Source organism: Stegostoma tigrinum, chromosome 1 (assembly GCF_030684315.1).
Source record: "Stegostoma tigrinum isolate sSteTig4 chromosome 1, sSteTig4.hap1, whole genome shotgun sequence".
In the NCBI taxonomy this organism is placed as follows: Eukaryota; Metazoa; Chordata; class Chondrichthyes; order Orectolobiformes; family Stegostomatidae; genus Stegostoma; species Stegostoma tigrinum.
This window is the reverse complement of record NC_081354.1, coordinates 109,224,519-109,251,337: the sequence shown is the minus strand read 5'-3', so window position 1 is coordinate 109,251,337 and position 26,819 is coordinate 109,224,519. Positions and strand designations below refer to the sequence as shown.

Below are 26,819 nucleotides of genomic sequence, written 5' to 3'. Positions count from 1 at the left end.
AGGGTTGCAGGTACATCATTTTTTGAAGATTGCGTCATATATAGACAGGGTGGTTAAAAAGGCATATGGCGCACTTGCCTTCATTGCTCAGTCCTTTGAGTATACGAATTAAGAAGTAATGTTGAGGTTGTACAGGACATTGGTGAAGCCCCTTCTGGAATACTATGTCCAGTTCTGGTCACCCAGTTGTGGAAAATATATTATCAAGCTGAAGAGGATTCAGAAGAGATTTACCAGGATGTTACAAAAACAGAAGTTGCTGGAAAAGCTCAGCAGGTCTGGGGGCATTTGTGAAGAAAAAATCGGAGTTAACCTTTCAGGTCCACTGACCCTTCCTCAGAACTGTTTCTGTTTTTGTTCCTGATTTACAGCATCTGCAGTTCTTTTGGTTTTTACCAGTTTGTTGCCAGGTATGGAGGATTTGAGTTACAGAAAGTCTGGATATGCTGGGACTTTTTTCACTGAATCATCGGAGGTTGAGAGGCGACCTGATGGAAGTTTGTAAAATAATGAGAGGTAAAAGTTAATGGTAGTTGTCTTAGCCCTAGGATGGGGAATTTCAAGACTAGGGGACACAATTTTAAGGTGAGACAAGAGAGGTTCAAAAAAGACACGAGAAGCAAATGTTTTTACACAAAGGGTGGTTCACGTGCGGCATGAACTTCCTGAGCAAGTGGTGAATGTGGGTACAATTACAATGTTTAAAAGACATTGGATAGATATGTGAATAGAAAAGGTTTGGAGGAATATGGGCCAGGAGCAGGCAGGTGGGACTATCTTAGTTTGGGATTATGTTTGGCACGGGCTGGTTAAACTGAAGTGTCTGTTTCTGTGCTGTGTGACTCTATGACTTGGGAAAAGCATAAACACTGGAGCGAGTTGCTGCTGACAGTCTCTTGTTCATTTCTGCCACAAATTTCACCTTCGCCCACAGTCACTCATTCTCCTCTAAGATTCTGCCCGACATTTCAAAAGCACTTCATTGGCTGTAAAATGCTTCGAGGTATCCAGAGATCATGAAAGGTGTGTTAAATAAATGTAAGTTATATTTTCTTTTAAACAACAACTTTAAAGCAGGGTTGCTATTAATTGACATGCAGTTTTTTCTATACCCACCAATAGCACATTCGCCATCTATCAGCAGTGTTCTTACGTCATCCAGGAGCTGAGGAGCAGAACTGAATAGAAATGTGAGCAGTGCTCAGATCTTGCTTAAAGGATTTGCACATGTAATGTATGATGCCTCCACAGCTAATAGCTGTTCAGACCCATGAGTTAAGCTAGGGCTCTCAGGCAAGGTCCTTGAAAGAAGGGACAGCAATGGAACGATCTCCATGGCAACACTCAGAAGGGCAATTTAAAATAAAAAGAGCTTCCAACTTTTAAAAAAATATTTCACTTATTTGCAACTCTGTGTAATTATGGTACAATTTATGTTGCTAACATTGTTCTGACAATTGTTCTTGTCAAAGATGAAAAATAGTCCAGATTACACTGCAGACAGATACAAGGACCGTGAAAAGATCCATGATTGGAAACAAGACACTTAGTGACAAGAGAGATCTGGGACTGGTGGACCATTGTATTTTTTTTTAATCGAAATTCCAATTCTATGAACCTAATCTTTCATATACGTAGTCAAATGTCTTAAAATCCATATTCGCAATACCCACTGCATTCCCTTCATTCACTGTTACTTCATCAAAAAAATTCAATTATGTTAGTCAAACAAAATTTGACATTAACTAAACAGGTCTAGGAGACATGGACTACATTGAACAGCTTGCTGATAATCCCTATGCATCCTCCAGCTGCATTGATGATGCAGTTGAAGTCTCTGGTCAGAATGACTAGCTGGGAGATAGTAGGAACTGCAGATGCTGAAGAATCTGAGACAACAAGGTGTAGCGCTGGATGAACACATCAGACCAAGCAGCATCAGAGGAGCATGAAAGCTGATGTTTTGGGCCTAGACCCTTCTTCAGAAATGGGGGAGGGGAAGGGAGTTCTGAAATAAATAAGCAGAGAGGGGGAGGCAGATAGAAGATAGAGGAGAAGATAGGTGGAGAGAAGAGTTGCAGTGGGAGAGAGATCCACTGAGGTTTTTCTGGACGGAGGAGGGTAACTTCTTCAGGGTAGGCATCCTTAGAAGAGGTTTCGCAGTGGGGTTAAAATTGTTTCAGAGATAGTAGGAACTGCAGATGCTGGAGAATCTGAGATAACAAGGTGTAGAGCTGGATGAACACAGCAGGCCAAGCAGCATTAAAGGAGCAGAAAGAGCTGCTCACTCTTTACAGCTGGAGTGTACATATTAATTAGTCTCGGGAGAGCGTTTCTGTACATAACATCTATTACAAGGCGGCCGTCCACGGCCTCCTTAACCTCGGAGATGGTGAAGTTGCTTCCTTGTAGCAGAATATCACGGCTGGAGGAACAATAATCATTGTCCCCCAACACCCCCCCCGACCAAATTGAAGGGCCGTGGGCCTGCAAGCTCAACCATTTCCTGTAGCTGTTGAGATGCATTGCAGCAGAAATAGGAGGTCTGCTTTGGCATTGCCCAAGAAAACCAATGTAGTAATTCATCATACAGTGACTTTAATGCTATACATTGTTAATGCTGGCAATTTTAAAACCCATTGGAGAGATATTTTAGGTTACCCATTGTCTAAACTCCATTCATCCATTATATCTTCACTGGACAAATTCCTGCACCCCCGTGATGTGGGCAAATGGATGCCCCCTTGTGGGGCTGAGGGAACTATCCTGCTCCTCCTCGGGGTGCTGCCCTGATTCGGTGTCACCAGCACAAAGCCAGGAAGGTCTGGTTCTGAAATGGTATAGGATTGAGCAAAAATCCCCTTCATCTGAAATACTGGGGCAAAATCCTGGACTTTTCAAAACTTTAAAGGGGGCAGCTGGGCTGAGCTCTGGGAAAATTACATAGACACAGAGATGGTGCTTGGAACCATTGTTTAGCCTGGAATTCCAATTCACATCTCTACTCAACCTCAAACGACAACTGAAAACAATCAACCAAACCTAAAACTTTAGACCGAAACTAACTTTTACATGTCAGGCTATCCAGCACAGCCTACACAGATACAGAACATTCAACTTCAATCAAAATACATTTACATATAATCTTAACAAATGGGAAGCCAGTTAATTTCAGAAGGAAACACCAGAAACACAATGGACAACACAGATTTGAGGGGAGGTAATGGAGCACACAGTCTGCATAACTGTTAACCCTGATCTGACCTGAGGGAAGGAGCCTTTTTCAACAACAAGCTTCTGCAGAAACAGCTGCCCCACAGGCTTCCAGCCCCAACAAGCAGCTTCGGAACATGGAGCAGAAATCACACAACATCAGGCTATAGTCCAACAGGTTTATTTGAAAACACAAGTTTAGTCACTAATACCTGTAGAAGGACTGCAGCTCTGAAAGCTTGTGTTTTCAAATAAACCTGTTGGACTACAACTTGGTGTTATGTGATTTGTGACCTTGTCCACCCCAGTCCAGCACCAGCACCTCCACATCATGGGAACCAAGAACCACAGAGGCCAAACAGAGAAGCTGAAAAGAGAAACCAAACCAGGGGCATGACTGCAACAAAAGATATCCGAGGGGAGAAAAGTCAGCCGAGTATTATCTGAGAAACAGCTTCCGGACACAGACCTGTTCCAAACCAAGAGAACCGATGGCAAGAATCTCCGCAACTGATCCACTTTAAAACTGTGTTTTCCTCACTGTGAATTGAAACTCCCAAAACCCCATAGTTTGCAAACTAGCTAGCTGGGAGGGGAAGGCAGGTGGTGACACTGTATGGGACCCCAAGGGTAGGAAGCCTGAGTAAAGTCTCTGTGATTAAAACTATTGGTTAGGTTCTAATAGTGTTTAATCTGTATATAATTTAATAGTGTATTTAATTACTGTCCTATGTGCAGTTGATGGTTTCAATTTCACTGTTTTATTGCAATTGCCTTTATTTCTTGTATTACACTTACCTTTTGTATTTAAATAAATGCAGACATTCTTTAGCCCTGAAACACCCATCTACTGCCTTCTTAATTTTACATTCCCTAAGTAGGTCCTGTGTCTGAACCCAGGGATATAGTGGTGATTCGAACCATCTAATATCAGCAAATTACCAAGTACAAACCAGAATCCTACATTGGTCAGAGCTGCTGTCACACTCTGCTCCTTGCTTGGAGCACTCACTCCTCCTCTTTGCCTGGACCTGTGGTGTGGCGTGTGCCACATGGTTCCCAATGGCCAGAGAACGCATTTTACCGGGCGTCCTGCGACATCTGGCATTTTTGGGCTGGGGTGGGGGAGTTCCCTTTCTTCTCCCTTGTGGTGCTGGGTCTTTTTTATGTTGGTAGCCATTTCTCCTTACATCTTTATATCAGTGGAGCTGCTAGTGTGTCTGCCATGCAGTTGCCTTTCTGTTTTGCTGAGGGCCTATGGCAGCCCAATGTGGTTTCCTCTTCTGTTGTTCTCCAACTTTTCCCACTCCACCGACTCCTTTGTTTCCTCCTCGTCCACTGTCTCTGGGTTCCGAGGTAAAGGTTGAGTTGCTTGTTGTACTGTTGCGATGGCCTCCTTTCACTCCTAGCTGTTCTTTCCCTTCTTCTGGGTGACCCTTGTTTCAGTGCTCCTGGAGGGTGACACTTTACTATCCTTTTACAATTACTTTTAAATTATTTCTATGCGCACAATGTTTCAGCATTACATGAAAGTCTATTTACATTGAAAATCCCACACTGACTATATTGTGACTCTCTAATGTTTTGTAATCATACGTTATCATGAATCAGCTAGACCCCACCAATCAGTCTACATCAAAGCACAATCATCAGAGAAAAAAAATCTATTTTTTTCTCATTACATAATGGTTCCCTACTCCTCTGTTAAATTTTAACCTTGGGCACCTCACCAACAATGCCTCACATTGGACTCCAAGTGCTGCAGTTTTTGCCCATGAACAGTGGTGCTGCAGTTGGGATGTGACACCGACATTACCATCAGGAGACAGTTCAACAATTTGGACATGGTGATAGTCTGGATGGTGGGTAGCTTCAAGGGGAACTTGCAGGCAGTGATATTCTCATGTATCTGCTCGGTTTATCCTTCTATATAGTTATACTCATATGTTTGGAAAGCACTATCCAAGGAGCCGTGGCGAATTTCTGCAGTGCATCTTTTAAGTGGTGCACAGTGCTGCCACTGTAGATCTGTGGAGGGAGTGAATGTTTGTGGATATGATGCCAAACAGGAGGGCTGCTTTGTTCTGGGTTGTGTTGAGCTGAAGTGTTGTCACAGATGCTAAGCAAGTACTGCTTGATAGCACTTTTGATCAACCCCTTCTATCACGTTCCTCCTTTTTCCTCAAATACATTCAGGAGGTGCTCACATCGCTTCACACTCTGAAAGGTCATGGTGAAGCACACCTTGCTGCGGAAATCCTGCAGACAGTGGATATCTGCTGCTTGGAACTCACAGCAATCTAGGAAGATCCTCTTTCTCCTACAAGCGTATCATGAATTCTAACAAGTTTTAATCAAGGCAGACTTTCACCTTTATTTTAGCTGCCAGCACAGTTCCTACATTGGCAGAAAATGGAGGTGCAGACTACATGTACAAATTTTAACCATTTGCACAGGCTGTCAGATACAGAGCTTACAAATCAGTTGTCAAGTACTGCCTCTGTTGTTTATAGTGAAACAGCACAGGAAAACATCCAGGAAGGTAGGTGACTGACCAATCTTGACGCTGTCTAATTTTCCATGCTCTCTAAACTCCCACTGCTGCTGAGATCCAGCTGTGCACTGACCCTAAATCAGTTGTCTGGAAATGCCTCATTTGTACTAATGCCAGGCAGTCCATATAGTTCCTTTCTCTTTTGAGACTTTTAGCAGTTAGATAAAAGTGAGTGGATTGTTTGGCCATTTCTGAGGGCACACTTTTGTTAGTCTGGAGTCACATGTAGGCCAGACCAGGTAAGAATGGCGGATTTCCTTTCCAAAAGAACATTAATGAACATGTTGGTTTTTGAGAATCATTTAACCTGTAGTGATTGCAACAAGGTCAGCCAGGTGGACATCCTAGAATCTGAGGTAACACGGTGTAGGGCTGGATGAACACAGTAGGCCAAGCAGCATCAGGGGGGCAGGAAAGCTGGCATCTTGGGTTTGGACCCTTGTCCAGAAAATGTTTCAGGTCCAGACTCGAAACATCAGCATTCCTGCCCCTCTGATACTGCCTGGCCTGCTGTGTTCATCCAGCTCCACACCTTGTTATCTCAGACTTCTGCATCAGCAGTTCCTACTATCCTAGAATATGAGTTCCCTGATTGGGCTGTTAATCTGGTCCAATCAGGGAGCCCTGGGTGACAAATATAAATGTCAGAGGTTTGGTTCACTCTGAGAGCTGCTCTAAGCTAGATCAGTGTCAAGGACTCTCCATGCATAAATAAAGCACAACTTGGTGACCCGATACCGGTCTCTGTGAAGCTATCTCAGTGTCCATAATTATCATTAGACATTTAATTCAGCCATCTGCAGTGGTACAATTCAAATCTGAGTCACCAGAACATTTAATGGGTAATTTGACTACTGGTCCAGCAACACCAATAAAACCACACATTGCCTAGCCCAGAGGGATTCATGTATTGCTGTCAATGAATTACAAAATGTCAACATTCAGGTTTAGCAAGTGATTCAGGTGGTAAAGGCCTGATGATGTCTTCAGGAATATAAGCAGCAGCAAAGTGCACTGCATCCCCAGTTTGCCTGGATTACTTTGTTTAAACTCTGGAATACGGCTCAAGATAAATCTGAGGTGCAGCAAAGAAACAGGGGAAAGTATGGGTTCAGGGTTTTTTTTATAATGCCCTTGCAATGAATTTTGTAATTGGTGCTAATCATTACAGATAAATACTCTCAGCAAGATCCTAAATATACAAAAAAGGACAAACTGAAGATTTAGTTGCCAAGTACCAACAATGTCAACGTTCCTCCTGTAATGTCAACCATTAAGCAATGTTGCTGCTGTCACTCAATGATGAGAGAGATAGCAGGAACTGTAGATGCTGGAGAATCTGAGATAACAAGGTGTAGAGCTGGATGAACACAGCAGGTCAAGCAGCATCAGAGGAGCAGGAAAGCTGACTTTTCGGGCCCACACCCTTCTTCAGAAATCTGATTCAGATACAGCTTGGCCTGCTCTGTTCATCCAGCTCTACACATTGTTATCTCAGTGATGGTACCCAGGACTCAATTACTCGCATGCGCACATTGTGCTGAGTGCCGGTTTCCGGCCTCTCAATTTCTGCCGGCCGAAAGCTCGGCCCTTTAATTAAAGGACCCTCGCCCTGGGCAGAGCCCGGAAGGCCCCATGGCCCTCTCCCCAGACCGTACCGGCCCCGGAGCCTCCGCCACCCCTAGGCTTTCCGAAACAGCCCTCACCATTTCCCACACCTCCCGCTTCGCCAGTCTGCACCGTCCCGGTCCCAGTCTCCTTACCGTGAGCTCCCTAGCCCCACCCGCGACTTTCTCAGCGACTCCGCTGCCTCCTGCCGCCGCCGGAACGAGAACCTCCCGCGGTAAGACGTTTGAAAATGGCGCGCACCGACTCCACACTGAGCCGAGCCGCCCGCTACCACCGCCCAGCGGGGTCAGGGGGAACAGCGCCGAGACCGCGCTCCGCACCACCACCCAGCGGGGCCAGGGGGAACAGCGCCGAGACCGCGCTCCGCACCACCACCCAGCGGGGTCAGGGGGAACAGCACCGAGACCGCGCTCCGCACCACCACCCAGCGGGGTCAGGGGGAACAGCACCGAGACCGCGCTCCGCACCACCGCCCAGCGGGGTCAGGGGGAACAGCGCCGAGACCGCGCTCCGCACCACCGCCCAGCGGGGTCAGGGGGAACAGCGCCGAGACCGCGCTCCGCACCACCACCCAGCGGGGTCAGGGGGAACAGCACCGAGACCGCGCTCCGCACCACCATCCAGGGGGAACAGCGCCGAGACCGCGCTCCGCACCACCGCCTAGCGGGGTCAGGGGGAACAGCGCCGAGACCGCGCTCCGCACCACCACCCAGCGGGGGCACATACGGAGACACTGCCCCCAGTGGTGCTATGGGGAATGACACCACAACATAGCCCGACCACAGCATGGTTGGGGGAATGGCAGTGTAATCGACTTAACACCATCCAGTAGGAGTGACACTGAGTGGCTGGGATGAATTGTGAGCAGTACTAAGGCACTATCATCCTGCATGGCCAACGAGAATAATACCTATTGTGGTAATCCTAGGGTAATTAGCCTAACATCTGTTTTTTGAAATCAGTTATCAAAGAAATAATATCAAGCAGAATCAGCAATTCTTCATGAGACGGAAGTTGTCTGACTAATTTATTAGAGTTTTTCGAGGCAGCCTCAGAGTGGATACAGGGTAACCTGTAGCTGTGTTTTAATTTGAGCTTCCAGAATGCATTCAACAAGGTACCCTTAACAACAGGTCAAGTCATAAGAACCCATGGTGGTATAATGGTAAGGATAAACAATTGGCGAAGGCAGAATATAGAGCGAGGGTAAGGCGTTCTTTTTCAGATTGGAAACCTGTGACTGGCAAGATTCCACAGGGATTAATGCAGGGAGCACGACTGTTCACAGTATATATTAATGACTTGGAGGGAGGAAGTCAACGTACTGTAGTCAAATGTGCAGATAATCCAAAAAAAGTGGAACAGCAAATTGCAAGGGATACAGACAGCTCACGGATATCAGTAGGTTATGTGAATGTGCAGTTGGCAAATGATATATTATGTGGGAAAATGTGAAGTTGTTCACTTTGGAAAGGAGAACATAAAAAGAAATTATTTAAGTAGAGAAAAACTGGAGAAAGCTGGCACCTAGTGTGCAACAGGTAATCAGGAAGGCTAATAGAACGTTAGCCCTTATTTCAAGAGGGTTGAAGTATAAAAATAGGAAAGTCTTACTGCAATTGTACAAGGTGATGGTGAAACCATATCCACAGTTTTGAGAGCAGTTTTGTTCCCCTTATCTAAGGGGAGATATTATATCATCGAAGGCAGTTCAGAGAAGGTTCACTAAGATGGAGACATTGTCTTATGAGCAAGTGCTAAACAGGTTGGGACCCTACTCATTGGAATTTAGAAGAATGATAGGTGATCTTACTGAAACATATAGGATTCTTTAGGGGCTCAACAGGGTAAATGCTGACAAACGTTTTCCCTTGTGGGACTGTCTAGGACCAGAGGGCAGTCCCAGAATAAAGGAACTGGCAATTTATAATTGAGAGAAGGAGACATCTCTCAGACGGTTGAGTGTCTTTGGAACTCCTTTCTAGAGAGCTGTTGGGGTAGAGTCCTTATGTCTATTAGTCTCAGTCATTAAGTTGTGGAATCAAGGGTTACAGGCAAACGCCTGGAAAATGGACATTTGGAATGTCAGATCAGCCATGATCCAACTGAATTGGCAGACAAAAGGTGTTGAACAACCTACACCCATTCATTTTTGTTTAATGGTTTTAAAGTAATTATTGGTAACTTGACTAGGTTACTTAGGTTGAGGCATGGATAGGGTGGGTAATTGGAGCCTTTTTCCCCTGGGATGGAAATGTCTTGAGGGCACAGGTTTAAGAGGAGGAAGTTTAAAGGAGGACGTGCAAGGAAAGTTTTTCTTAAAACAAAGGATATAGTAGGTGCTTGGAACTTGCTACCGGGGAGGTAGGAGTAGTTACAATAGCCAAGTTTGAGGCATTTAGATAGCCACATGAACAGGCAGGGAACAGAGGGAATACAGATTACATGCAGGCAGATAGGATTAGTTTAGAATTGCATCATGGTCATTGCATGATGGGCTGGAGGGCCTATTCCTGTGCTGTACTATTAAATGTAGGTGTATCAGGACAAAGGTGGGATGAATCAGCACAGAGCAAGGCAGGGCAACCTGGCACATAAACAGGGGATTAGTTGAGCCTCCTACACTCCAGGGAGAAAAGTTGTCTATCCAGCCTCTCCTTATAACTCAAGCCCTCCAGTCTCTGTAACATCCTTGTAAATCTTTTCTGTACTCTTTCCAGTTTAATAACAGCCTTTCTATAAGCAAGGCTGCCAGAATTTACGCAGTACTCCAAATAGGGCCTTACCAAAGTCTTGTACAACCAGAACATGATATTCCCAACTCCTGTCCTCCATGCTCTGACTGATGAAGTGTGCTAAAACCACCTTCACCAGCTTGTCTGCTGTGATGCCACTTTCTAGCTGGTTGATCACTGTTCACTCCTTGTTTGCAGGTCTGGTGATGAGACCTTTATATCTAATATAGTAACATTCAGAGACTGCTTCTGCCTGAGCTTCAGTGTGAGCAGTCTGAGCAAGTGTTCGTCACAGTCAGTCAGATTGTTGGGCTGCTACAGAGGAAGCTCTATACATTGTCTCCTGTGGATCTTCACACATTTCCAGAAAAAGGTTCCAGATAACCAGCCTGAGTGTCTTCAGTTTGCACTGCCACCTCAGTCTCTTACTTCAGCTTGTCTGACTGTGGTCACAAGGTTCACGACCAGAGAAAATACCAGGTACGTTCTCCTACAGCTGTTTGTTTGACTTTGACCTCAACAGGCTCCTCGGAGACTGGTGTGTTACTACCCTGGATAACACCAGGTTATTTCCAAGGAGTGGATCAATCACATCCATGGGAAAATGGGGAGATGATTCCCACAGACACATGTACTGAGGTGAGATTGCACTCCAGCTACACCCAGTGGAGGCACATGTTTAATTTTTCATGGCATATGGGCATCTCGGATTGATCCAGTATTATTGCCCGGACCCAGTTGCCCTTCAGAAGGTAGAGCGGCCTTCTTGAACCACTGCAATCCTTCTGTAGGACAACCAACAATGCCCTCGACTAGGGAATTCCAGGATTTTGAACCAGCAACACTGAAGGAACAGTGATATATTTATAAGTCAGAGTAAGGACTGGTTTCAGTCCTTGCTCATAATGCAGGCAAGTTCTCTGTCACTGAAGCGCTTTGACAAAAATAAACTATACCTGCATAAAGCATGGCACACTAAACCCCCAAATGATTTTTCTGATTTCATCAGAAGTGGAGCCAAAAGTCATCTCCAGTGAGCATCAGAGATAATGGGAACTGCAGATGCTGGAGAATCCGAGATAACAAGAGTGTGAAGCTGGATGAATACAGCAGGCCAAGCAGCATCTTCGGAGCTGCTTGGCCTGCTGCGTTCATCCAGCTTCACACTTTGTTATCCAGTGAGCATCTTTTCATTTATACGGTTGGTTTGCTGCCAAATTTTAAACCATCTTAGCAAAATAAAAATGTAACAGAACTTAAAAACCAGATCCTCTATTGCACAGGTCATTGAAAAGCATCCAGTATCAATATAGGGTTTGATTTGCTTCAATGATATTCATAATCCTAAGCAAGCAAACAATTGTTCTGTACTGTCAGCAGTTAACTCAGCACAATAAGCCTCAAAATACCAGCATTTGTAAATAAAGAAATACACATGTCCAAACAAAAAGCAATAAACTATACATCAGAAACAAGCAGCAAATTATGAAAAGGCTCATGATTAGTTAACATTTAAGGGTCAGAGAGGATATTTCAGCTCTGACAAGAGGAATTTGCTCTTTCCACAGACATTGGCTACTCCACTGAATATTTCTAGAATTTTCTATTTATGCCCTGGTATTGTATTGGGAACTATGGAGTAAAGCATGGGTTAGAATAAAAAACACAAGTACATAGTTTATTATTTTATTTTATTGGTAGTGTTTTAAATGCAGCAATACATTCTTGAGGCCATCAGAATGCTACTGTTTACAAAAGAAATGATGGATCATATTTATTGGCATTGAAACAAGATCCAAGTGGGAAGTTAGAGTTAATCCCTAGAGCTCAAACAAGGATTTTGATCAAAGGTAATTTGAGAGTAACAATAATACAAAATTTAAAGTGTGTTTAATACCTTTAAGCATATCAACAGGTATTACAGTGATGGCACTGTACGCAGCTTAGTGAATATACATAGCCTGATACACCTTTTAATGTTAACAAACTTACTGATATTTATATAATGCAAATGACATGGATATTTCAGAAATGTACGGTGCTAATACATTAGTAAATGGCATAGAATCCCATTAAATATGTAAACCTTCTTTTACTAAGTTAATAACCATGAAACTTCATTCAAATACCTGTAAAACAAAGGTGCTACCTTCATACAAAATACAAAGTTATTTTAAGCTCATGTATTCAGAAATAATTTTAGATTTCAACAGGATTTATACACATCCCATTCTGAACCATCTTTCGTTCATTTGTTAGCCACTCCCAGAACTATGACACAAAGAAAATTCTACAGGTTTGATTTTGGATAGAAGTTTGTAATTTCTGGACTAAGGGAGCGACACATGTATAATAAAGACTGAAATCCTGATTCATGTCTGATGCAAGTATCATTTGTTGTTTGTTATGATCAAGGAAATCTCTTGGTGCAGTTTTAATAATTAATTACACACTACTGTAGATTGTTTGTAGGCATTTCAAAACCTAATTCACTCTTTCACAATAATGCATCAGAATATTTAGTGAACTTTATACAGTCATGATTAGTGTTTATAAATAATTAATGCACGTTATATCATCATACAATAGCCTAAATGTTAGATAAATACCAGTCAAAATAAGTTTGTTATTTTTCTATTTTGGGAATATCAAATTAAAGTTAAGAAGCTTGTAGACTTGTGCGAGAACATCTGTGCTGTGTTGTTAGTGTTCTGTTATTTTGATTTGAGAAGTTTGCACTGCAATATCACAGTCAACTCAAATTGCTGGTAGCCAAATATACAAAGTTAGAAGTTGTTTTCTGAAGAGCCTTAATTCTCAGCCGTCCCATTTTCATTCTGTACCCTAAATTTACTGTGTAAATTATACATACTGAAGATTCAATAAGTATTCAAAATCTGTTTATGTATTTTTAATTAAATAATTCACCAAAAATAATTCGAGTACTTCACAAAATTTTGCTTCTGTTTGCTATTACATTCTAAATGTTCAATTCATGCTGAACTGGTGCACATTAACACTATTCCTTGCCCCTCGTGCACTAGAATAAAGAGTAAATTCACATTTTAACATTTGTTTTACAAAATATGCTGGATATTAGGCCAAATTATTTTGTAATTTGGATTGCAGTTTTCACTATGACTGAAGAAATGTAAAGAAGACACAAGAAAAACATTTTCAAAGTTACAGCTCAGTTTGACTCACATGATGGACATTTTATGGAAATGCATGATCAGTGTTCCCATGGCATTATTGTGGTCAATTATTAGGTTCACAGAAAAAGCAAAAATGTCTTTATTAGCTTGTGAAGAACAGAATGGATTGGTCCATCTGTTTAATATTCTGTAATCCCCTAAAACGTCCTGAATATGATCAACAGACACCGAAGAAAATTTCTGCCTAAGATTAAAGTTGATTCAGGAATGGAAATAACACAGTTTATATAATTTCAATGAGTGATATTAACTATCTGAAGCAATTAGAATTTTGAGGAGAGGACTGTGACTGAACGTGAGGATAGGTCACAATTTCCCATCTACAACTTGTCTCGAAGCTTATTAGTCTAAATGATTGCAACAAATAAAACTATTATTAATTAAAAAGTAGTTTTTAAAGTCAAAGCGCAAGCTGTTGAAATTCTTTACGAATTCAACAACTAAGATCTATGAAAGAGTAACTTTAACAATCTTAGTTTTGATGAAAAGCACTGATATTTCAAAATAGTTTTACCATAACAAAAACACAAATTATCCAATAATTGTGAAATTTCCATTGAATAATTACAAGTGAAAATTCAGTGCAAATAAGTGAAATTGTGATAATGTGAGTTAAGCAATTTTCAGCAAAATTAAGCATATATTTTGAATGTTAAACAGATCAGAGATTTTTGTATTATTATGAAAATAGATCATATTCCAGTAGAACAGATTGTTATGAGATGCATTGATAAAAGAACTGGCTTTCTTAAAATACAGCTTCCTTTGGCAGTATCTCAAGTAAAGCTCAGTAATTTTTCAAAATTTGAAGTTTTCCACAAAGCCCTGCTAGGAAACAATTAACAGTCTTACATTTCCTATTACTCAGAAATTGAGATTCTAACATAAGATGATCATATATGTTAAGATAGAGTCAAGGGATGTATTTTTAAAAAGTAATCGTATCAATCCACATGCCTACAAGTACAAAATTTCAGGCATAACACATCAATATTGTCCTAAACTGCAACATTTCATCAGATGAAGTCATATATTCACAATCATGCATTTGTATCCCTAATTGAACATATTGCTGGATGTGCATGTAAGTTAGTTAGCAGACGGTGTCAGTGAAACAAACTGGTTTTTAGCTTTGGCCTGCTTGGGTATCTATATTTCTGGATACAAATAATATTGTTCCAGCATTAGGTGTCAATTATTTCCATAAAGAGCCATTACAACTTTAGCAAAGAAAGTGAAAATGATGCTGGACTCCTTGTTACTATTCAGATGGTATATTAGTTATTAATGCGATTGTGCAATACTCGAAAAATACTCTAAAATGTCCTGGATGGTGAATTCCATAGTAATTCCAGAGCCAGGATAACAGCGAGCTATCAGACCCTCAAAATGCTTGTACTGACGAATGAATTCATCCTGCATGGAATGCCACATAACCTTCAAGGAAAAATAAATATAATAATTAACAAAAAAATTCACAAGCTGCAATCCAGTATTTCACCAACAGATTAGTGGAAAACCCATTTTCTCCATTTGAAAACATGACTTTCTTTTAGAAAAGGTTTGTACTTGATTTATGGTTTTATTTTAAAGACCTTTTAATTATTTACTCTTCATATAACCACTACCACACCTCCATTTACACTTCCTAAATTGAGGGATGAATAAAATATTTAAAAAATCTTCACTGTTACCAATATCATGAATCAAAACTCCTGTCTTCTGCACAAATCTTTCACTCAGGCATTCAACCCTGATCTGTATAACCTACTTCCAATTTGTATGTGGCTTGAATAGTAATTTAGACATTATTTTTGAGAACCTTACTAATTTGAACTCTAGATGCTGAAACTCTTTTCTCATTCTACTTATGCAATTGCTTCCAGTATGGGCCACAAAGAAATCACCACTATCCAACTTGCTGTTCAGCAGTGAGGAACTATCTTTAACCCAGACAGACAACAGACGGGCAATGCAACCTTTGAAATTTTTGATTGTGGATGCAGACGAGAGTATGGACTGACTAGTGTCTGCTATTATTAGCACATCCTTTTTCACTCTCCTCTGTAATAGTGCCCTAATTAGTCTAATCATCCATTCAGCAAACATATCCCTTATCGAACTGTAGCAAGAACTTTTGAATAAAGAGAAAGGCAGAAGCTACTTCGGCAATGCCCTTACATGCCTGGATTTGCACTCTCTTGTCAATATCCTCTAACAGCATAGTCAGTGGACCCATACCAACTTGACTGCAAAGATTCAAGGGAGAGGCTAACTAACACTTTCTTGAGGGCAGTCAAGGCTGGACAACAAATGCTGGCCTTGCCAGTGATGGTCACAACCCAATAAAGGACTTTTAAAATAAATCACCTCACTGATATCACTTCACACCTTAAGCAGTATTACTGTCCAGACAACTGTCCCTTGCCCTGATGCCTCACAATGTCTTCACCTCTAATACTGCTCAATAACTGAGCTGAGGTTCCTTTGTTTCTATAAGATTGCAATGCAACAAAACACCCACATGCCGCACACAAAACCTGCACAGCCATCCCTATTTTTACCTATTTAAGAATTACGTTAAATAGGAGTTCATTTTTGTTTGAGACTAACCTCCCATGACCTGAGGAGTTTCACGTCAACATTTCACTCATGTTTATACAGTTTATGATGCCTTTAATTTGTGATCACTTTGTACAACAGAAATACGGTTTACTTGTTAGTGAGTAAGTGGGAAATAACATTCATTCCACGAAGACCAGACAAAATATTATTGACAGAGAGCATGCAGCAAAGGTTCAGCAGGACGGTGACATTGCCCTATGGACAGAAATTGGGCTTTTATAGACTTTTGAAGAATGAGAGGTGATTTCATTGAGCCTTGAAAAATATTTAAAGGGATAGAGGGAGGAGATATACGCAATATATTTCCCCTAGTTGGGTAATTTAGAATAAAGCACCACAATTTAAAAATAAGGGAATTCTAATTAGAAACTGAAGGAGGAGAATTTTTTTTTAAAAATGCTCAGAGCATTGCAAACCAAAAATTCTCTATCCTATACAGTTGTGAAAGCTCAGTCTACCAGTATGTTTAAAGTAGAGATTGATAAATTTTTGATTATTGATGAGCTATCAATAAAGGATTGTGGGGACTGTATGAGTATAAGGCAATAGAGTTTCTGATAAATAAAGAAGCAGGCTTGATAGGAACGGGAGTAAGCCATTCAGCCTACGTTCCCATCACCAGCTCCAACAGGAGAAAGTCTGACCACCTTCCCTTGGAGGTAAACTGTATTATTATTACTAAACTATCCATCAACATCCTGGATGTTACCACTGCGTTAAAAAGCAAAATGACCAGACATACAAGATTGTGGCTACAAATGCAGGACTGAAGTTGGTATTCTGCTGTGAGTAACTTACCAGTTTCCTCCCCATAGGATTTCCACCATCTATAAGCCACAAGGCTGAAGTCTGATGGAAAAAAAATTAAAGTAGAATTATGTTTCGACATTTAATGGATAGTCACCTGCAGCAAGTTTTCTTCCTCACACAGATGCTTGTCCACTTTCTTATATAGGTTATCCAGTCCTTTTTTCACTTCCTTTCCAGGATATTCTTTAATGACTTTTCGCAGCTCTTGCTTATTGAATGCTAGCTGGTAGCTCACTTCCTCTTCTCTGATTCCCTGTGCCACACGAGCTTCAATTCCCTCAAAGAAATGCTGTATTCACAAGAAAATAGTTACTGGCAACATCATAAAGCTTTACTTCACTTAAATGATCCATGAAAACTTACAAATTTAAACTTACAGCAAATGCAGTTTCAACAAATATACTCAAAAACACTGTAGCACAGTTGTTAAGCTGGCAACCAACTGTAGTGTTTTTAGGCTAGTACTTTAGTTGTCATTTGCTCACCAAGATGAATAGAAATGCAATTGATTTCGAATAATTTATTTTAATCCCAGCCAGATTTCAAACAAGTCTACACAAAAACTTTGTATTTTAGATTCTAACTGCAAGTTTTCCAGTGATTGTAAATTTCAATAATATTCCAGCATATTATTAAAACTACAGAAATATGAAAACCAACAATTAAACTTCAGTTTCGTGCATCATTTTGACCAATAGAATTTTGTAAAGTTTCTTCAAATGTGTTCCTTCTGTTGTTTTTAAATCCTTACCTGGTTTGAACAACTGTGCCATTACAACAATAAAGGTGGAAACTGTGTATTCTCATGGACAAAGACGAGAGTGGTCCTAAGGGAAGAGTGCTAAACTGGGGGATGGGACAACTATAGCAGAATTCGGCAGGAGCTAGGGAATGTGGATTGGGAGCAGCTGTTTGAGGGTAAATCCACACTTGATACGTAGGAGGTTTTTACAGAAAGGTTGATTGGAGTGCAGGACAGACATGTCCGTGTGAAAATGAGGGATAGAAATGCAAGATTAGGGAACCATGGATGACAGGTGAAATTGTGAGACTAGCAAAGAGGACAAAGGAGGCATACATAAACTCTAGGCGACTGAAAACAGACGAAGGTTTGGAAGAATAATCGGGAAAGTAGGCCAATCTAAAAGGGGTTAAGGATAATCCCAAAGCCTTTTATTCATACATAAAGAGCAATAGGGTAACTAGAGAAAGGAGTGGCCCATTCAAGGACAAAGGAGGGAAGTTGTGCGAGGAGTCAGAGAAAACGAGTGCGAATCTTAATGAGTACTATGCATCAGTATTCACTGAGGAGGGGGACATGATGGATGTTGAGGTTAGGGATAGATGTTTGATTATCCTAGGTCAAGTCAGCATGGGCGGGGGCGTGTGTTGGGTATTCTAAAAGGCACAAGGGTGGACAAGTCCCCAGGTCTGGATGGGATCTATCCCAGGTTACTGAGGGAAGCAAGAGAGGAATTAGCTGGGGCCTTAACAGATATCTTTGCAGCATCCTTGAGCATGGCTGAGGGCCCAGAGGACTGGAGAATTGCTAATGTTGTCTCCTTGTTTAAGGAGGGTAGCAAGAATAATCCAGGTATTTATAGACCAGTGAGCCTGACAGTGGTGGGGAAGCTGCTGGAGAAGATACTGAGTGATAGGATCTATTTACATTTGGAAGGAAATGGGTTTATTATTAGGCAGCATAGTTTTGTGCAGGGAAGGTCATATTGTACCAACTTGATTGAATTCTTTGAAGAGGTGACAAAGTTGATAGATCAGGGGAGGGCTGTAGATGTCATATTCATGGACTTCAGTAAGGCGTTTGATAAGGTTCCCCATGGTGGGCTGTGAAGTCGCATGAGATCCAGGGTGTACTAGCTAGATGGATTGAGAACTGGCCGGGCAACAGGAGATCAGATGTATTGGAAGGGACTTTATCAAAATGGAGAACTGTGACCAGTGGTGTTCCACAGGGATCCGTGTTGGGACCACCATTTGCAGATGACACTAAGATTGATGGAGTAGCAGATAGTGAAGGGGTCTGTTGGAGAATGCAGCAGAATATAGATAGATTGGAGTTGGTGGAGAAATGGCAGATGGAGTTCAATCCAGGCAAATGAGAGGTGATGCATTTTGGAAGATCCAATTCAAGAGCGAATTATACGGTGAATGGAAAAGCCCTGGGGAAAATTGATATAGAGAGATCTGGGTGTTCAGGTGCGCTGTACCCTGAAGGTGGCAACGCAGGTCGATAGAGTGGTCAAGAAGGCATACGGCATGCTTTCATTCATCGGACGGAGTAGTGAGTACAAGAGTTGGCAGGTCATGTTACAGTTGCATAGGACTTTGGTTCAACCACATTTGGAGTACTGCGTACAGTTCTGGTTGCCACATTACCAAAAGGATGTGGATGCTTTGGAGAGAGTGCAGAGGAGGTTCACCAGGATGTTGCCTGGTATGGAGGGCGCTAGCTATGAAGAGATGTTGAGTAGATGAGGATTATTTACACTAGAAAGACGGAGTTGAGGGGGGAACCTGACAGGTATAGACAGGGTGGATAGCAAGAAGCTTTCTCTCCCCAGCTGCACCCCCCCCTCCCCCCGCCACCGAGTGGGGGACTCAATTACTATGGGCCATGATTTCAAGGTGAGAAGGGAAAAGTTTAAGGGAGGTATGTGTGGAAAGTTCTTTACACAAAGGGTATTGGGTACCTGGAATGCGTTGCCAGGGGTGGTGGTAGAGGCAGGCAAGATAGCAGCATTTAAGATGTATCTAGACAGATGCATGAATGCGCAGGGAGCAGAGGGATACAGATCCTTGGAAAGTAGGCAACAGGTTTAAACAGAGGATCTGGATTGGTGCAGGCTTGGAGGGCCGAAGGGCCTGTTCCTGTGCTGTAATTTTCTTTGTTCTTTGTGCTACACAAAGTAATTTCAATATTTTACTTTAAAATCAGTTGTAGATTATTTAAAATACTCCTCTCTAAAAGAAACAACATAATGGTTGATAGTCACTTTGTATTAAATGTTTAAAAACAGTGTATGATTCAATTTCTATTGACATATACCTCTTACCAGTGATCATAACTTGTTAAGTCCACATTTAGAGTTATGAATAGTTTACTAATGGTCCTGCTTTATTAATGATCAGCATTCCACTGGATAGCAAGCTTCTTCATTACCCAAGACGTGGGTTCCTTCAGAGTTTAATGACCATCACAAATCCATGGTCCATTGCTGGAAAAACCCATGTGGTTCACTAAATGTCCTTTAGGGACGGAAACTGCCACCCTTACCAGGTCTGGCCTACATTTGACTCCAGACCCACAGCAACATGACTGACTCTGACCTGCTCAGTGGGCAATCAGAGATGGGTAGTAAATACTGGCCCAGCCAGCGATACATTCACTCCTGTGAATGAGTTTTTTTTGATTCAATCTCAAGAAGAACTGATAACAACTCCGGATTAAGGTCAAACATGAAAGTTTTGTATGCAAGTGTCATAAAGAAAAACTCACATTAAGCTTCTCAAGAGGTTGTCCCAGAGAGTATATCACATAAAATTGCAAATGCTCTGTATATTTGTGTTTAGCTTCTCTCCTTTCCATTTCAAGGCATGCAATTTTAAGACGAGACAATGTTGAAAAAATGTGGTGAAAATTTTCCATCATCACAACGTCCCTTGGAGTCTTCTGACTTTCATTCGCAACTTTTTCCACTGAGAATGGAATATACCATAAATAATGTAAGGAACACTATCACAAATACAGGTATCAAATCAGTGCTATCAGTTCATTTTTTAAACAGCCTCTCACCATTGTTGTAAACAGCCCGAATTAGTTTGGTGTAAGCCTTGTCCAGGTCCCCCCTGCGCTCAGCATTTTTGAAGATGGTCTCTGCTAGCTCTGCAAACTCTTCAAACCCACTAACAAATGGTAGAATTCCAACTTTACTCTTCTTTGATATCTTCACTTCTTCCATCTGTTTAATTTGATTCAACTGAAATATACAAATGGCATACTAATTCAGATTTGTGTATTTACAGACTTGAAATCTTGTCATTTGTCTAAAGTCTAAATCTTTGACTACTATAAATAATTTATAACATACAACAAAAGTCGTCTTCTTCACAAACGGCCAGATCAGAACGTTCAATTTTAAAGAAAAGAAACTTGCTGAGAAAAACAGCTCTGTAAATAGTTTCTAATTCTTAGCCACAAAATCAAGATTGCTAGCATAAGATAACAAAGTGTGAAGCTGGATGAACACAGCAGGCCAAGCAGCATCTCAGGAGCACAAAAGCTGACGTTTCGGGCCTAGACGCTTCACAAGAACTCTGGCTGCAAATTGTAGATTGACTGAAGTGTACTTGTTTCAGCTGATTTCATTGCAAATCATTACTAGGTGCTTACTTAGTCAAGCTGAACTTTATTCTATTGCAATTATTTGAAAAAAAAAACAAACAGTTAAAATCTTACTTCACACTTCCAATGCCTTGGACTGCATGGTCAATACATGGAATACTATGGATGTGAGTTTGCTCACTGAGCTGGAAGGTTAGTTTTCAGACGTTTCGTCACCATTCTAGGTAATATCATCAGTGAGCCTCCGACGAAGCGCTGGTGTTATGTCCCGCTTTCTATTTATCCATTTAGGTTTCCTTGGGTTCGGCAGCGCTTCGTCGGAGGCTCACTGATGATGTTACCTAGAATGGTGACGAAACGTCTGAAAACTAACCTTCCAGCTCAGCAAGCAAACTCACATCCAGAACCTCAACCTGAGCTACAAATCTTCTCAAAACTCGATGGAATACTATTCTTGTTGGAGCAATCTTTGCTGGACATTAGACACAATAGATTATGTGCCTTATTTAAAATGGAACAGTTGCTTTCCTTCATCCATGGACATTTGATTTTTAAAAAAAAATTTCAAACAGCCATGTGACCAAAAAGCAAAGAGAAAGTGAGCCATTTACAAAGGATTAAAGTTCCCAAATTGCACAGCTGATTCATACAATGAAAGCCTCAGTCCCACATTCTCAGAGGCCCCAATTCATGTTCTGTTTACATCAAGTGTAAACTCAGTTTACGGGGTCTGTGTGCATGCGCCAAAATTACCCTCTGCATCCCTGGGTTAAGGACAGAAAATCGTTCAGAATTCCTACTCAATCATTATCCTTTGGCTCTTGGAGTCGGTGGAGATTTGATGAAGGCAGGATCAGCTTGGCAGTAACGCACACTACATTGAAATCGTCTCCTAGAATTCTCACATGAAAGTTGGTTGCATGGATGAGATGCTATAGGATGCCCTGCACTCAGGAAATGTACCCAACATCGAGCAGACGCTTGATTGGCAACTCATCCACAAACATTCAACCCCTCCCCCATCGATGCTCAGTACACATTGCTGTTACAGTCTTCAAGATGCATTGCAGAAATTCACCAAAGATCCTCCGTACTTTCCAAACCTATGACCACTTCCATCAAGCAGGACAAGAGCAGCAAATACATGAGAGCAGCACCACCTGCAAGTACCCCCCCACCATCCCAGGCCACTTACCATTCTGACTTGGAAATATATCGCCATTCCTCCACCGTCATTGGGTCAAAATTCTGGAATTCCTCCCTAACGGCATTGTGGGTCAACCCAGAGCATGTAGACTACTGTGGTTTAAAAAGGCAACTTACTACCATCTTAAGGGCAACTAGGGTCAGGCAATAAATGTTGGCCAGCCAGAGACACCCAGTACCCATAAATGAATTTTAAGAAAAGGAATTGTAATGCACTCCTGGCTGTTAGATTAAGCCTTTCATGGTGTTTTTTGTATCCTGCTTGTGGAAATGTTTGAATGAATCTGTTCTGTAAGCATTCTTTGCATATCTTGTCTTGGCATCCTGCCAATCTGAAACTACAATTTCTAGACACTCTGTTGTGTCCTATGACTGTCAGCAAGAAAGAAAGATTATCCTTTCAGATTTTGCACTTTTTAATGTGGTCCTTTAACTCATTTTGAATGGTCTTCATGGAGTATTGCATACAGTTCTGGTCGCTGCATTATAGGAAGGATGTGGAAGCTTTGCAAAGGGTGCAGAGGATGTTTCCTGGGATGGAGGGAAGGTCTTATGGAAGAAAGGCCGAGGGACTTGAGGCTGTTTTTGTTAGAGAGAAGAAGGTTAACAGGCGATACAAGATGATCAGAGGATTAGATAGGGTGGACAGTGAAAGCCTTTTTCTTCAGATGGTGATGGCTAGCATGAGGGGACGTAGCTTTAAAATGGAGGGGTGATAGATATAGGACAGATTTCAGAGGTAGGTTCTTTACTCAGAGTAGTAAGGGCGTGGAATGCCCTGCATGCAACAGTAGTAGACTCGCCACCTTTAAGGGCATTTAAATGGTCTTTGGATAAACATGTGTATGATAATGGAATAGTGTTGGTTATATGGGCTTTAGATTGCTTACACAGAAATCAGTTTTTAGCCCATTTGACACAGAACACCATTAATATTAGTGTAGTGGCTAAAAGCACACAAAACAAAATGGGCAGCACTGCTCTTATACAATTCATTGATCTTTTGAAAACACACTCAAAATAGTGTACTTGGAACATAAATTCTAAGAAATGATTGAACAACTTCCTTCAACATAAAGTGACAATCAAGATTGAGGGCCAAAGGGCCTGTACTGCGCTGTAATGTTCTATGTTCTCTCAAAGTAGAAACTAAATGGCACGAAAAGACGAGTAAAAAGGCAAAATGACTATGACAGAGTAACTAATTTCTTCATTTTTGTTATTTTGAGAAGGCTCTTCCTGTGATATAGTTTGCCTCATATTATCCATTTCAAGGCTCTTAACTTTTGTTTCTGTCCTCGAAGGATTTCCAAACTAGGAAATTATTTCTATGCGCATCTATAATTATGGTAAAACCTGCTGGATGCAATACTTATGAGTAAATACAAGCAACACCAAAAGGCATAACTTGGATCAATGAATGATTTGTTTCAGATACCATTTTCTTCAAATAATACTTACAATGCATTTGTCAAAATTCCTCTTGACTGTTACAAGAACGTTTCCTAATGTGGTACTGAGAAAGGAGGCAGGATCTACATTCTCTGCTGTCCAAACATGATGACTCATCTTCACCAACATATACAATGAGTTAAAGCTATCAATCTTGTCCCCAAGTGAAATGAGGTTGTTTAGCTCTGGCTCAATACAGCGGAAAACTTTTATCATCATTGATCGAATGATGCCTGCCTCCTCTTTTCTGCAATTATAAGCAACATGGCTTTTAGTCAAACAATTAAACATTATAAAATTCCTACACAGATATCAGTTTTTAGCCCTTTTGACACAGAACACCATTAATATTAGTGTAGTGGCTAAAAGCACACAAAACAAAATGGACAGCACTGGTCTTATACAATTCATTGATCTTTTGAAAACACACTCAAAATTAGTGTACTTGGAACATAAATTCTAAGAAATGATTGAACAACTTCCTTCAACATAAAGTGAAAATCAAATCCAGGATATGTCATTTACCAGAACAAAGCTGAATTACCTTCCTAGCTCATACATATTGTACTTTTTCATGATACAGATGTTTAATGACAAACAGGGAGTTTCAGTTTCAATGCTAACCAGAATTCTAAACATTTGAAAATGTATAACACTTTACATTTTGCAGATTTACAGTCAATGCGCAATTTGATGAAGTTTTGTACAATTTACCCCAAATAGGGAATTTCTGGAAAGGCAAAGTTTGCCCTATTAAAATAAAATCAGAGCTTATATAGATTTTTATTCCCTTTTTTTCATTGTTCAACTACATTTCAATAATTACTTGCATTGTAATACAGTACAGTTTTCCTCTGATCCCTAGCTGCACCAATGAATGCTATGCTGGATTTTTAGTAACTGTGGTCATGACCTAAAACTACACTTTTAAAACCTGAAGTGGTCAATTTATGTTTCATTGGAAAGCAAAAGTGCTACATCATTATGTTAAATCACTCTACCATACAAGTACATTAATGGCTACTAAGGTTTCAGAGCCTGCATGTAAGTTTCCTGTCAGAAATGCCAGATAGAGATGTAAACAACACAGTGACATATACAGATCCTGTAAATAAACAGGTTTAGTATGGAAGGGCAAATGTGTTGGTGCAGGCTTGGAGGGCTGAAGGTCTCGTTCCTGTGCTGTATCATTCTTCATTGTTCTTGTTCTAATGTGTGGTACAACAGAGTGATTGATAACATATTATAAAATCTATTCATTTACATGGAAGATTGCCAAATTTTAAAATCAAGCATTGACACCTTCACCTATTTTCTTATCAAAGGTTTCGTAGATCATTAAAACTGTAAACATAGGAAAAGAGAAATGGGTAAAAGAGACATCAAAATGATCAAACTATAATGAAAATAATTGAGTGTGTCTCATTTCCCCTTGTCTCTTTCATGGGGAGCACGTAGCAAGCTCATTTCTCATGGCCATTTAGCAAGGTATTTTACAGCATCAATATTAGATTATCTTAAGTTTGATTACAGCCTACAAAATAAAGTCCTGTAGACTGGCTGAAAATTTCTCTCAATTTACGAGTTATAAAGTTTTCAATAATGTTGATGCCAAACATCTTGACACTTACTCAGATGGTAACGAATGTCTGTCTCCCAAAATATTATGTGGTCGAGACAGAAGTGCCCCGTCTACTTCAGTGGAGTCTCCCTAATGGTATGAATAAGAAAACACTAAAATATTCAAGTCATTTTGTTTAAGGTAACTTTAACATATGACTTTTTAATTTTAATAAACAAAAGAATACAGTACAAATTTTAAAATAAATCCATGTTTGAAGTTGCTGGATTTAATGAAATATTTAACCCACTGCACCTTTCAATTCTACAAGCAACTGAAGCCAAAAACCTCAGAACATGAGATGCACATTCATATTATTTTAAAGTTTCATTTTCTCTGCAGGTCTCTATACCCTGCCATCAGGGAAATGCCAGTCAGAAACATGAACTAAGGAATTATTCACTGTGATTTTCCTTGGGGTGACCAATAAGTGACAGCAAACAGTCATTCTTAATAGGCTTTTTAAACCAAAACAGACAGGTAGGAAAGGCTGGTATGCCTGTCTAGAGTGCTGCAGTCCAGCCCAGTGGATTTCTTTTCACCCCACCTCTAATTTTCTTCACAATGTTGTTGCTACCTGCCAGATAGAGAGATTCCAACTTCTATTGCTCACTCACCTCCAGCAAGATTGGCTGGAGGCAGGATCAATTCAGGCCACCAACCCAACAGCAATCTTTTCTAAGATAATAAAATGTGAGGCTGGATGAACACAGCAGGCCAAGCAGCATCTCAGGAGCACAAAAGCTGACGATTCGGGCCTAGACCCTTCATCAGAGAGGGGGATGGGGTCAGGGTTCTGGAATAAATAGGGAGAGAGGGGGAGACGGACCGAAGATGGAGACAAAAGAAGATAGGTGGAGAGAGTATAGGTGGGGAGGTAGGGAGGGGATAGATCAGTCCAGGGAAGACGGACAGGTCAAGGAGGTGGGATGAGGTTAGTAGGTAGATGGGGGTGCGGCTTGGGGTGGGAGGAAGGGATGGGTGAGAGGAAGAACAGGTTAGGGAGGCAGAGACAGGTTGGACTGGTTTTGGGATTCAGTGGGTGGAGGGGAAGAGCTGGGCTGGTTGTGTGGTGCAGTGGGGGGAGGGGACGAACTGGGCTGGTTTAGGGATGCAGTGGGGGAAGGGGAGATTTTGAAACTGGTGAAGTCCCAGGCCCCAAGATGACATTCCACATTAAGCAGAGGTTCACCTGCACATCTGCCAATGTGGTATACTGCATCCACTGTACCCGGTGTGGCTTCCTCTACATTGGGGAAACCAAGCGGAGGCTTGGGGAACGCTTTGCAGAACACCTCCGCTCAGTCCGCAACAAACAACTGCACCTCCCAGTCGCAAACCATTTCCACTCCCCCTCCCATTCTTTAGATGACATGTCCATCATGGGCCTGCAGTG

At 41.3% G+C, this 26,819-nt stretch overlaps 2 protein-coding genes across 5 annotated transcripts in view; both read right to left on the bottom strand.

The window, feature by feature from the left end:
* Window positions 1-7,645, bottom strand: part of cep135 (centrosomal protein 135) — a 149,480-nt gene extending 141,835 nt beyond the window's left edge. The window contains exon 1 of the mRNA XM_048545685.2: window positions 7,531-7,645. The gene's annotated coding sequence lies outside the window, so the exon portion shown is untranslated. The remainder of the gene's footprint in view (window positions 1-7,530) is intronic.
* A 4,187-nt stretch (window positions 7,646-11,832) lies between these two features.
* exoc1 (exocyst complex component 1) overlaps window positions 11,833-26,819 on the bottom strand; it is a 66,337-nt gene continuing 51,350 nt past the window's right edge. For all 4 annotated transcript variants that reach the window (XM_048530228.2, XM_048530233.2, XM_048530232.2 and 1 more), the window contains 6 exons: window positions 25,434-25,513; window positions 23,812-24,049; window positions 20,596-20,779; window positions 20,299-20,498; window positions 16,876-17,070; window positions 11,833-14,783 (listed from right to left, as the gene is read on the bottom strand). In XM_048530228.2, the coding sequence (XP_048386185.1) occupies window positions 14,631-14,783; window positions 16,876-17,070; window positions 20,299-20,498; window positions 20,596-20,779; window positions 23,812-24,049; window positions 25,434-25,513 (1,050 nt within the window). In that variant the 3' untranslated portion in view covers window positions 11,833-14,630. The remainder of the gene's footprint in view (window positions 14,784-16,875; window positions 17,071-20,298; window positions 20,499-20,595; window positions 20,780-23,811; window positions 24,050-25,433; window positions 25,514-26,819) is intronic.